At 49.5% G+C, this 13699-nt stretch overlaps 1 protein-coding gene across 1 annotated transcript in view; it reads left to right on the top strand.

Annotated features, from left to right (window-relative positions):
• The first annotated feature begins 2838 nt into the window (after nt 1-2838).
• The window catches only part of LOC143298087 (uncharacterized), a 14210-nt gene continuing 3349 nt past the window's right edge, over nt 2839-13699 (top strand). Inside the window, exon 1 of the mRNA XM_076610769.1 lies at nt 2839-5029. Within this exon, the coding sequence (XP_076466884.1) occupies nt 2962-5029 (2068 nt within the window). The 5' untranslated portion in view covers nt 2839-2961. The remainder of the gene's footprint in view (nt 5030-13699) is intronic.

Here is a 13699-nt window from a genome sequence, read left to right as displayed (position 1 = left end):
ATGTCAGCTTTTCCGAGGTTACGGAAACAAGAACGTTCATACCAAGCATTCACAACCCGAAAACGGAGTATGGACGCCTAGGCGGCGGGGAAGAAATGGTTGTGCACGTAGAAAGCTCACGGGTACATATGTACGAGTAAACGTGGGAGATGCAGCCAACGAAAGCAGAAAATTAAACTTACACCAGCAGGCTATGGGCATTACCACACCACCATTAACGGCAGCAGCAACACCTCCACCACCACCACCAAAACAACACAATGGTACTGACGAGAGTTATGGCACTACCAGTGATGGTAATGTTTGTACAACGGGTCACCTGACACCAACTTGCCTGTCTCCACGAACCCCCTTCTGACCGCAAATCTCTGTTTGACCCTGCCTCTCCGTCTTACTGGTCCGGTGGGTTTCTCGCTCCTACTCGATCGGTCCTGACTGATAACAACGATTATTGGTGGTCCTTCTTCGGCTCCTCGACTGTTGATCCTGGTTCACGTTGCAATGATAGAATCTGTACACAATGCTGGACCACGCTGAACTACTGATTGCCCAAAGACCCTAAACACACTGGCTTCTAGTGTGAATTGGAAGAGTTGAGTGGTGCACAAAATCAACACACATGCTGAATCAAACTGAACTGTTGATTGGCCCTATAAAGATGCGGTGCACCCTCGTTAGTACTGTGAATTCAAACAGTTCAATTGTGCACAGGCATGTCCTTCACCCTTCTGCTTTTTGCCGTCCGCCATTCTTCAGGCCAGGCCGGTTTCAGCCAAGGGACGTAGCTGTGCCCCCCCCCCCACCCTCCCCCCTCAAACCACGGCAGTGATAATGGGGTCCTTGGTCACTGATCTGAAGACAAAAAATCTGAAAATGGAGAGAGATAAGTCAAGTAGGTGAAGATCAGTCGTTCTGGATTCTCTTTCTCCCTCTCTCTCTCTGTCTATCTATCTATCTCCCTGTCTCTCTCTTTATCTCTCTCTCTCTCTCTGTTAACATTTCTCTTCAAATTGATTCAGTTGTTATCTTGTAATCTTGTACTGACCATGTCGTGCGAAGTATGTCTGTGTTTTTTGTTTTTTTTTATATTATTATTATTCATTTTTTTCGAAGCCTTTTGATAATATATGGAAAATCGGTAAAACTCTTAATTCTTAATAATTTGCGATGAACCATAACGTTTTTATCGTTACCTCCTCTTCACGTCTCCATTATGACATCATTTTATATCATTATTGTTTAATTGTGCACGTTCCATTTCACGAGAGGCCGTGGCTTGAAACGAATAAACAAATCATTCACTGTCGACTTCGTCTTTATATAACGGCCCACTTTGTGCTTGTGGCACTGCAAGCGAAACTGCTGAGCATTATTTATTATTTTGTCAAGACTTTCATATGGCTCGGGCAAACACAATCTTAAATTTATCTCCAAACTACATTCACGTTAAAACTCTGTTGCATGAGATCCTGTTCTCCAAAATCATACAAATATATTCATATTTCAAACTGTTCACCAGTTTATCTCCGATTCAAATAGATTTTAGCTTAGAAAGTATTGTGAAGAAAGGGTACAACATGATTCTATTCTTAAAATATATGTTGGATTTATTTGACTGACCAAATATTCCAAGTTGAATGGATTGGCCAATGATCTGTTAGAATTTCTCCTCTCCCCTCTGTTCCCCCTCCCCCACCACCTTACCCACCATTCTTCGAAATTTTCTTTGTTTTTCCTTCGTGTTTCTCTTCTGTCAGGCCGATTACTCTGGTGATAATAAATTTAATCTCATGTTAATATTGATATTAGCATTATTTTAGCATGTTATGTACTGTTTGTTTATTTGTTTTATTTCATTACTTACTGTTTATGAATGTTATTCGATACAATTCATAATATGGTTCATCAGCCGTCATGATAAAATCAAAATGCAACGTTGTGGGCACAGTATAAGCTTTAAGCTTGTTGATGCTCTTTTGTCATTCATTGCATTGTAATCGTGTGTATTGTTGAATAATTAAAGATTATTTAAACCAAACGAGTAAACCATCTGAATCTGAGTCGCTTTCTCTCTCCCACACACAGGGATCCGAGCAGTGTGTGGTGACCGAACCCAAAGCGCCATCGGGGACCCCGGGATACCCCAACGCAAAAAGAGTGGAAAGCACTTTTGTGTTGGAACAGAGAGAGAGGGGGGGGGGGAGAGAGAGAGAGGGGGGGGGAGAGAGAGAGAGAGAGGGTGGGGGGAGAGAGAGAGAGGGGGGGGGGGAGAGAGAGAGGGGGGGAGAGAGAAGTCGCTCGGCTTGCTCACGCCACTGGGAACGGTGAACAGAGAGACAGGGGGGGGGAGGGGGGTTAGGGGGGGCAGAGACGAGGAGGAGGTGGGGGTGAAGAACAGAGAGAGAGAGAGAGAGAGAGAGAGAGAAGCCAGAACGACCGAAGTTCACCTGCTCCACCTATCTCTCACCACCACAGAAAAAAGAAAAAAAAAAAAGCCGGGATGAGCGTGGGTGGGCGTGGCCTCTAACGCACTCTCCTATCCTTGCCCGTCAATCACGCCCAGTCGCGAGAACAGCACGAGTGCCGCGCGGCGGGGATTGGCTGACAGGGGATAGGCAGAGGTGAAGGGGTAAGGGGGTGGGGGTAGGAAGGGAAGGAGGGGAGGGACGGGACACGCGCCTTGCGCTGCTAAGGCAAGAACATCGCGTGCAGCGCCAGGCACACGACTGGCACGAGCCGAAACGGAAGCGTTAGTTAGCAGACAGCCGAGGGAGAGAAAGCAGCACCACGAGAGAGAGAGAGAGAGGACTCGGGCCTTGTCCCCCCACCGACCGATAGACCTCCAGCAGCAGTACCACCTGTCTCCCCTCACCTCCTTCCCTCCACCCACCCACCCTCCCACCCGCCTGCAAAAAAAAAAAGTCTGCAAAAGGGTGGGGGTTCGGCACGATCATCATCATCATGACAGCCATGATCAGCCCGTCGACGCTGAAGAAGACAGCCACCTCCACAGTGCCCAGCAGCCAGACAGTGATGGCAGCGCTGTCCAAAGCCAACACCATCAGCAGCATCCCCGTGCGGGCCATCCCGGTGCCCAACACCAACCAGCTGATCCTGGCGGGGCCCTGCATCGTGCTCCGGACGGCCACGGTAGCGGAACAGGTGCAGGCGTTGCGGCAAGAAAAGAAAGTCGCCGCTGCCGCCTCCACCACCACCACCACCACCAACACCAACACCGTGAAATCAGAACCTCCAACTCCGGAACTCCTACGGTGCAAGCGGAGACCCGACCTGGGCAAACTGGGCTTCCCTGAAGCTAAGCCCGCGTCCGTGTCTCGCCGGAACGCGCGTGAGAGAAACCGCGTGAAACTAGTGAATCAAGGGTTTGACACCCTCCGCGAACACGTTCCCAACGGGAAGAAGAACCGCAAGATGAGCAAAGTGGACACGCTCAGGTCGGCCGTGGATTATATCCGACAGTTGCAGGAGTTGATCCAAGAGCATGACGAGAAGATGGACGTGTCTGGCAGCGAAACGAGTCTGAACGACGACACCATCACCATCACCATCGACAACGCCAGCACCAGTGACAACACAATCACCGACGACAGCTCGCCCCAGTCGGACAGTGTGTGTGAAGAGGCAGTGTCCCCCCAAAACGATTTGGCGCCAACAGTTACAGACCCCGCCGCCATGACAGAATCCAGTGTTGTGAACAATACCCATGTGACAGCAAGTGAGAGTATGATCATGGACAACCTCAATAACAACAACAACAATAACAACAAGTTTGTGAATTTCAATGTGGACAACAAGAAAGTCGTCAACGGTGTCAGTGAACGTTTGGATACGATGAGCGTGGACGCTTTGCAACAGTTCAATATTGTGCCGCAGTCGAACACGGTTCAACAGCTAAGCCCAAGGCATCAAAGCAGCACGTCACAGCAGGGGAACGACAACCAGCAAGCCATGGACACCACCAACAGGCAGCAGGTTGACACGGCCCAGCAGGTCAACACGGTCAGCACACCCCAGCTGCTGACCAACCTCAACTCCCTCAACACCTCCACCTTCCTCAACACCGCGTCCTTGATGACCGCCCGCACCCCTTCAACCACCACCCAGTCAGCGCAGACGTCCACCGTCAGCGCCAGCCCCCTCCCCCAAACCATCACCCTCATCACCCTCCCCATCCAGCCCTCCCCGATCAGCCCCAGCTCCACGGATGACGTGTTCCTGCCAGAGACCAGACCCAGGATCCGAACATCGGCCCCTGTCAGTCAGGGGACTGTGACCACGGGCACCATGGCCACGCTGACCACTCTGCAAGGCATGGGATCTCTCTCCGGTCAGGGCCTGACCATCAGTCAGCCGTGCCGGCGACACCTGTCCTTCTCCGAGCCCGACACGGAGCGGACCGTGCAGATCCAGCCCAGGCTGTCTTTGTCTGAACCCACCGCACAGCAATACCAGCAACAGCAGCCGCCATCCAGTCAGCAACAACAACAACACATCAGCTTCACATTGCTGCCTGGACACACTACCGGAGAGCTGTCTCTGCTCAACGGCAACCTCAACACGAATACCTTGACACTCGTGCCGCAGCCCGTCTCCATCGATCAGCAACAACCAAGTCAGCAGCAGCAGCAACAGCAACAACAACAGCCACCATCGCCACCACAGTTCACCACCCTTTCCAACCTCACTCTCCCCAGCCAATCTGTGAGCGACGCTTTCTCTCTGGACCAATCAGCGACCAGCGCTTCGCTTCCACTGACGGACAATCAGTGCTTCCAGCAGCGGGAGCAGTTTCAGACTCTGGTTGCCCCTAGCAACGTGGCCATGAAGCAGCCTCAGCTCCAAGTGGACCAGGTGCCGTCGCCCAGCCTGTCAACGTCGTCGAGCCACACCTCGGAAAGTTCCTACGAGAGTTACGAGTCGTTGGGGTCTCTGGAGGATGACCTGCAGGACATTTCCGATTGGATCACGGAGCTGTGCAACACCGCCTCCAAGGATATCAGCGTTGCCTGTGAGTACTTGCCAGTGTTGCTTCCTTTCTTGCTGCTTTGTCCCTAGTCATTTATTTTATTTTATTTTTCTTTCACTGAAGGAATGGGGATGAGAGATTACGCACGTGTTTGTCATTCAAGACAGTATAGATATACGCATTATTACATATTTTTCTTTATTTTCTCTTTCTTTCATTCTTTCAATACATATGTACGGCTTATATTTTTCGTAAGTGTTCACCATTTTTTTTATTCTTTGAATATTTTCTGAAAGAAAATAATGTTCTCAATTATTTACTTTATTACAAGGACGAATGCTTTTAATTTGGTATTATTCGCTGTTGATTTGTCACTGCTGAAAGACCACACTGAACTGAAATACACACAGTTCAGCATTGACAGTGCCGTTAATTAATATTCTTCAGCATCTGCAAAATTCTATCATCCTCCCACCTCTTTTCATTTCAAAACTCCCCTCCGTCCCCATTATATTTCACCCCTTTTATGTGGATTGGCAAATGATTTACGATTTCGTACCGTTGTGCGGCATGTGGTTTGGTAAATTTTAGTTCATTTATATAATCTTTCTCCCAGGAAATTATTAGTAATAATCCCCATCTTTCTTATTTAGAAAATCTTCCACTTTGAATGTATCGATGTGTGTGTGTGTGTGTGTGTGTGTTTTCAGTGTTCGCTATATTTTCAGTGATCTATGTTAACACACAGAAGCTTCCGTTATAATCCACTCTCTCTCTCTCTCTCTCTCTCTCTCCACTTTGAGAACAAAGAACGCAAACCGGGCACGTGCCATGAGAAGGGAGGGTGAGACGGGGTGGAGGAGTTGTGGGGGACGGGGGGTGGGGGGTCCGACTAGGCACGCCGTCGAACGGGTTGGTCACAGGCTGACTCAGACTCGCACATCTGTCGTCTGGTCGGCCAAGCCAGTTCATTATCCGTGGGTGGCTATCATCCACCCGTTTAAAAAAACAAAACAAAACAAACAAACAAAAAAACGTCCACCCACTCCCACCCACACACAAACAAAAAAACCAACAAAATCAACTTGAAACTCCGCACCCAAAAGAATCTATCCTCTCCCTTCTCCCCTCCCAAAATCAACTTAGTGACCTGTGCAGGAATTACACTGGCAACTGGCTTGGGCGACCGCGTCTCACCAAAACACCTGATGTAACGTGGAATCGTCACTTGTAGGCCAGTCAATTGTACGACAGGATTCTTGATAATCCAAGGGTTAGCGCACTCAAAGAAAGTACCAACTTTATCCTTCACAGTCATAGGTTAGCACGCTTTAAGATTAAAAAAAAAAAGCCTTGTTGTTGACAGTCCTGGGTGAGCACGCTCATTAAAAACAACAGCAACATCAAAAAATTCATTCTTGACAACCTTTGGATACTTAAAAAAACCTACTCCTGACAGTGCTAGATTAGCACACGTTAAGGAAAGAACCCTTAATCTTGACAATCCTAGATTTTAAAAAAACCTTTTAAAAACAATCCTAGGTTAGCGCGTTTCAACACCACCACCAAGAAAAGTTGTGTAAATATGCCCGGTCATATCGCTGGGGAGGGGTGGGTGGGGTGTATATATTTATACACAAAATTCTGGCGCTGCTCGTGTTACATGTATACAGACGCCTCCAGTCACACCACTTTAATCTTGAAGGGTTCTTCTTGTAACACCGCCAGTCATTCTGCTTACTCTGCTCTGGAAGGGTACTGCAATACCGACACGCACACAGTTTGGTTTTTGTTGCTGCCCCAAGCGTGTGTGCGTTCACTGCATGGTAATCAGTAGGCTCAGGTGTCTACCCACCACAGTTGAAGTGGAGAGAGAGAGAGAGAGAGAGAGTTTGGGGGTGCTGAAGTGAACGAGAGAGGAGAGAAGAACAAACAGGCAAGGGATCTTTTCTCATTCAAAACCAGCTAGCTCGTGGCTTGAGACGTGTGGTTTCAGACTGACGAGGTTAGGGGAAGGGGTGCTGAGGGCCTTAGGCCTGCCCTCCCTGGCTTGTCGCTTTGGCGTGTGCGCGATATTTTATTTTACTTTTCCTCCTCCTCTTCTTTTTTAAATTTTTTTTAAATTTTTTTGTCGCATGCCGCAGGGTATGTGCGCATGTATGTGAGGAATGGGAGAGGGAGACGGGAGGGAGAGATAGAGGGAGGGACTTACTGTGATGCGTGAACGGTTTTCTTCTCTGCCTGTCTGTCGGTGTGTCTGTTCGTAGGTGTCTGACTGATCTGAGACGAGAGAAGCAAACATGAGTGGAGTGTATCGTGAATAATGTCTGGACAACAACAGAACTGAGGCCAGTGAGTCGTGCCAGTTCCCATAAATCATAAACAGCTCAGATCACCGCAAGTTCCGGGGAGATCAAACACACACACGCGCACGCGTGCGCGCGAATATACTTCTAAAATACAAGTACGCGCGCAAATAGCGCGCGCGCACACACACACACACACACACACACACACACACACACACACACACACACACACACACACACACACTGTTGCCTGAGTCTTTCTTGCGCTGTGTTTTTAAACCTCATTTATCCATTTCGTATCCCCGTGTTTACAGGTATGTGTACTCTATATGTATAAGCTTTATTTGTTCATTTAGCACTGAGGGAGAAGTGTGTGCATGACTAAACAGAGAGTGGTTGTGACAGCACGTGGACTGGAAACAGTGACCGGCGGTGCACGAGAGCGCGACACCATTTGCGGGAGAACGTTAAAAGCGATTCTGAAGACGAGGGGGGAAAAAACACTCAAAAACCTTCATGTTTTTGGTCTCGAACTGCCTGTCGTGTGTGTGTGTGTGTGTGTGTGTGTGTGTGTGTGTCCGCGCGCGTAAGCGAAAATCCCCAAACGTGTTCCTTTGTGCGCGCAACCTTACCTCCCACCTCCCCACCTTCCCCCAATCTCCGTTCCCCCTCTGCAGTACTCTTTACTCTGCCAAACACACACACACACACACACACACACGCACACACACACACACACACACACACACACACACACACACACACGCACACACACACACGCACGCACGCACGCACGCACGCACGCACGCACGCACACACACACACACACACACACACACACACACACACACACACACACACACACACTTCTTTACCCCACGATGACAGATTCAGATGGAACAGACAGACACACGAAAGAAGTAGAAGCCCAACACACACGCTTGTCCTCTCACGTTACGACAATAAAAGGAAAAAAAGCCGCCTCTACCACCACACTAGCCACCACCATAGTAGACAGCGTTAGCACAGGCACAGCATTCCAAAGTAAAGCGGGTGAATTCGAATGCCGCGCGGTGAGTTACTATACCAGTAGTTGACGGAATGTATTAACTGTGTGCTTTCATACTGACTGCCCTGATCTCAGTCCTGCGTGTTGTCATTCTATAGGGGTGTCACTGCCATACCCGCTTCGCCATCCACCCCGTTCATTTTATATGGTGATCCTCTTTATCACTTGATGCGGACGTCGACATTAAGAATCTGTCTCTGGCAAAGAGATCTTGTTCATTCGACAGCTGTTCAGATTTTTGTTTTAATGTTCCTTTATGTGTGTTATTATAACGCACGTAAAAGAAGAAGAAAAGGAAGAGAAAAAGACCTTTAGAAACGCAGATGAAGCGAGTTTGAAGTGTAAACACATCCGACCACAAACGAATGGGGTGGCCTTGTCGGGGTACGTGTGCACGAGACACACATCGAACTGGGCAGAAAGTTGAGACACAATTTTAACATGGGTCGGCGGCGTCTTTGGCAAGGTGATCTGGTGGCCGAATAGAATATACAGAGGTACATTCCATCATGAAGTAGGGCTGACAAAGGTGATCGTCACTGGAGACGGGGTGGGAGGGTTTTTTTGTTGTTTTTTTAATAGCGGGAGGATGAGTGGGGGTGGGGTGACCTGTCGATAACAGTACCTTGACAGTGACACCATTACGTACGCTGATGTGAAGAACGAGGAGGCTTTCTCTCTTTTATTTACCTTATTATTCATTCACTCGTTTTCTTGCTTGTGTCTCCCGTGAGATGGAACTCCTGGAAATGCTGGAAATGTAAAGGGGCGGTGTATGTCTCCCGTGAGGTTGAACCCCTGGAAATGTAAAGGGGCGGTGTATGTCTCCCGTGAGGTTGAACCCCTGGAAATGTAAAGGGGCGGTGAGAGGGAAGAAAGAAGTGTGAGGGGGGGAATCGATCGTTTCCTATTCACCCCCACCTACACCACCCATCTCCTGTTTTCTTCTGTCTGTGTTTTCTGTACTGTGGGTTTTTTTTTGGGGGTGGGGGGAAAAAGAATTAAGAAAAAAATCACACATACATGCATGACAATAACTTCACTTCCAAGTCAACCATTTCAATACCTTCAGCTTTAATTCTTACTCCAGAATATCCCCTGACCTGTGTGTCTCTTTCTCCTCACTCTCACTTTTGCTCAGTGCTATCTCTCTCTCTCTCCACCCTCCTCTCCTCTCTCTCTCTATCCTTCTCCCTCTCTCTCTGTCTCTCTCACTGACCCTGCGTGTTCCGCTACTCACTCTCTCCTCCCCTCCTCTCTCTCCCTTTGTCGCACTCTCTCTCTCTCTCTCTCTCTCCCTCTCCTCTCTCCCTCCCTCCCTCCCCTCCCTCCCCTGCCCTCTCCCTCTCACTGTCGCACACTCTCTCTCTCTCTCTCCCTCCTACCCTTCTCCCCACTCTCTCTCACTTGAGCTCAGAGCTCTGTCTCTCCTCTTCCCTTCTCCCTCTCTCACCTTCCCTCCCCCTCTCACTCTCTCACTTTTGCACAGTGCACTCTCTCGCTCTCTCTCTCTCTCTTCTCAGCAAGTGTCCTAGGTGTCGCCAACCCCGTGGCACTGAGAGCAGGTCGTTCAGAAACAGAGACTTTTTTATGCTGTCCTTCATGGCCTTGTGTGTCAGGGTGGCGACAGCTGGCGTTTGGTCTCCCTCGCTACCTCCCCCACCTTCTCTCTCTCTCTCTCTCCGTGAGAGAGAGAGAGAGAGCTTACTGGTGCATATTACTTAGCATTTAACTACAGAAAGAAAAGAATAAATTGACCGACAAAAGCACTATTCTCTTGAATAAAAAGTACGTTTGTGAAGTACAAATTCTTTGAGGTGCGGTCTCATAAATTCTCTCTCTCTCTCTCTCTCTCTCTCTCTCTCTCGCTTACGCGCGCAGGCACACACACACACACACACACACACACACACACACACACACACACACACACACACACAATGAAACACCCCTCCACCACTACCGCACTCCACCCCAGCCACACACACACACACACTTCAACTCAGGAAATCAGGCAATCGAGAACTAAGCACCGCAATTGAAAAGATCTCAGGGTGTGCTTCCGTTAGGGTAATCCCTTTAGCAATCACAGTCATAAGGCAGGTCCTTTTGAAAAGGCAGAACAAACACGCGGCCTGAAACTAGGGATCCGCTGATTATGATCCAGCCACAATAACACGTACAGGCCTCAGAAAGTGGTTGTAAGAGGTCCCAAAATGGCTGTGAAAAGGTCCTGGCCGTTCAGTTGAATAGCCTCGTGGCTCTTTCGATCTTTCTTTTGTGTATGTCTGCCTCTTACTCTTTCGTATACTTTTTTTATGGAATAATGCATGGAGGAGCGTATTTGTTAAGAAATTTTTGTGGTACTAGGAACATGTGAAGTTCTATACATAAATGAACAATTTTGAAACTTTCTTTTTTATATCATTAAAACTGTTTTCGGAATCATGTGTTTTTAATAACATAGTTCTTAATAGCGACTGTTCACTTGGTAATTAAGGCGGGATTGCATTCAGTTATTTATTTAAATTGAGACTTGCATTAATTTGTTATTTCCGAACAGCGGCTAGCCTATTATGTGGGGGGGGGGGGGGGGGGGGGGGGGCTTCGAAACTCCACCCCAAGTTTTGACGCCCATCTCAAATGTCTCCACAGAATGAACTTGACACCTGAAACCCAGACTGGCGGAACTGGGCACAAGCTTTGAAGGTGAAACTGGGACTGTCCGTTACTGCCACCACGCGCCCTCTGCGGGTTCGCTGGTCAAATGGGCGCACGACAAAAGCACGACACACAAGCAGACGACATTTGGCCCGCGCGTAGTTTCCGTTTATTTCTAACCGAAGAGGGACTAGACGACCTGGTAAATGGTGGTAGTAAACCCAGCCTCAGCTTACAATCTTTCACTTCATTGCTTCTGACTAGCCGGGATCGGCAATGGTTCGACGGTTTTGTACAGGTGAACTGGTTAATTGGGAATTTAGTGCGGGAGCAATTTTCATATCAGTTGGCCCTGCCGTAAGGGAGAGAAGCCAGGGTGACAGAGTGCTGTCCCTTGCATCCTGCCCAGAAGGTTTTTGTGAGTGTCGGTGCTTCCAAGACTCCAGTTTCTGATTGTTTTATTATTCAGTGACATTGTACTTCCAGTGTTTCCAAATCTCATTCTCTCTGTGTGGCGCGTACACACGCATGCGTGTTTGAGACAGAGAGAGAGAGAGAGAGGTGGGGGGGGGGAGGGAGAGAGAGAATTAAGCAATATCACAGGTTACACAGGTTAAAATATTTATTGCCGTCGTCAGGTGTGCTTCGAATGTGGCCAACAAGCAACATGGCTATGCATCACCCGCAGCATGGGAGGTGATGGAGACAGAGAGGAGGAACTGAGAAGGCTAGGGGCTGAGGGGGGGCGGGGGGGGGGGGGCAGTAGGGGTAATGGGGTGCTAGCCATCTGTCGAGGTCTCCGGAATGTCGCGTGCTCTCCGCACCCACTCCCACACCCCTCCTCGCCCCCCATCTGCCCCAGTGTGCGTGCGTTGACGTGATTAGGCCCCTTCTCCCCCCCCCTCCGCCCACCCCCCACCCCCCACCCCCCTCCCTCCTCGTTTCCCCTCCTCTCTACCGACATTTTAAACGCGGCTTGAAATGGCAGCTCATTTTCTGTGCCTGTGCATTGCAGGGCTTGCAGATCGGGAGTTGTTTCAAAAAACACAGCAGTCTGATCAGCGTTGTTGGGGAGAATGTTCATGTCCAGTTCTTATAGACCGAGGTGCTTGGATCTAAATAATCTAAATACATCATGATGTTGGTGAGCAGGTATATATTTGGTTCTGATTACCACAAAACAGTGCATCATAACTGTGATTTTGAATGTTTTGAAATGCCAGTAACTAAAAAAACGTTTCGACTTCTTTTTTTTTTCACTACATGAAATGTGCAGTTATCGACATGTTCCGTTACGATAGTGAGTTTGGTCCCTCTTTTCAGTATACTCTCCGCAGGTTCCTTCGTTCTTTCTCTTTACGACTCCAAAACTAACCCCCCACCCCACCCCACCCCCCCAGCCTTCCGTCTTCACAAATGGACAGGAACACCACGTTCTAGAGACCACGTGTAGGGGGTGTTGGAGTTGTGTGTGTGAGATGGCGCTTGGCTGGCAGAGGGTGGGCCTTCTTTTGCGTGTGGCAGAGGGTACGATTTCACGTCTGATTAAAGAATCCGACCGTGCCTGTTCCGTGCCGGCCCTGCCACCGTCAGGTGCGTGCAGTGGGCTGGATGGGGTTTTACGCCTTTCTGACTGCGGGTCTGTCGTTGGGCCCTGCCCCTAATTGAGCTTGTTTGCCGGCGGATGGGGACTTTGTTTGGGGGGAGAGGGAGTGCGGAGGTGGGTGGGAGGGGGGGGGGGCGGAGAAGGGAACAGGTTAAGTCAAGTCACGCACTTTTGTGTGTGTGTGTGTGTGTGTGTGCGCGCGCGCACACACACACACACACACACACACACACGCGCGCGCGCACGTACGCAAACACACACACACACGCATGTACGCGCCCGTGTGCGCACACGCACACACATACACGGCTGCTGGATTCATTTCGCATTATACCACAATTCTCAACCCACTCCCTACATACTAACCATCATCTCCACTCCATCCCTCCCCCCTCCCCCCAACTCCCGGCCCCAGTCCCCCTCACACACACACACACACACACACACACACACACACACACACACACACTATACAAGCCATGCAGCCATTTGATTACCCCCAACACACCCTCCCAAATCTTTTCCTTTTCGCCCTCTACGCACGCCATCCCCCACCCCCCACATGTCTCTCTCGTAAACGGGGGGTGGTCGGGGGTCTTGGGGCGGGGGGGTGGGGGGGGGGGGCTGCAGGGGGAGGGGGAACCCTGCCAGTTTTATTCCCTCCAGACAAAAGTATGGCGCCGAAGCTGTATATACAGCAGATTGTCGTCTACGGTCATCCGAACCGCAGAGGCAGGTGAATCTTTACCCCCCTCGCAGGTGAGGCCGAAGGAACCTGGGGATTTGGCCCGCTACCCTTAAAAGTTAAGAGATCATCCTTCTCCTCTATCTCGCCAACACCTTCCCCCCCTCTCTCCACACACACACACACACACACACACACACACACACACACACACACGTTCTCCTCCTTATTTCATCCATTCCATTCGTTTTTGTTTTTGTTTTCAGCAGTTTGGCTTGCTTATGTGGCTGGTGGTCCAACTTATTATTGTATCTCGCCTTGGGATGGGGGGTCGCGAGGTGTGAAGTTACGAACGTTTTATTCTCTCTCTCTCTCTCTCTCT

This window comes from Babylonia areolata, chromosome 23 (assembly GCF_041734735.1).
Source record: "Babylonia areolata isolate BAREFJ2019XMU chromosome 23, ASM4173473v1, whole genome shotgun sequence".
NCBI classification, from domain to species: Eukaryota; Metazoa; Mollusca; class Gastropoda; order Neogastropoda; family Buccinidae; genus Babylonia; species Babylonia areolata.
The sequence above is the reverse complement of the archived record's forward strand: the minus strand, read 5'-3'. Positions and strand labels throughout refer to the sequence as shown.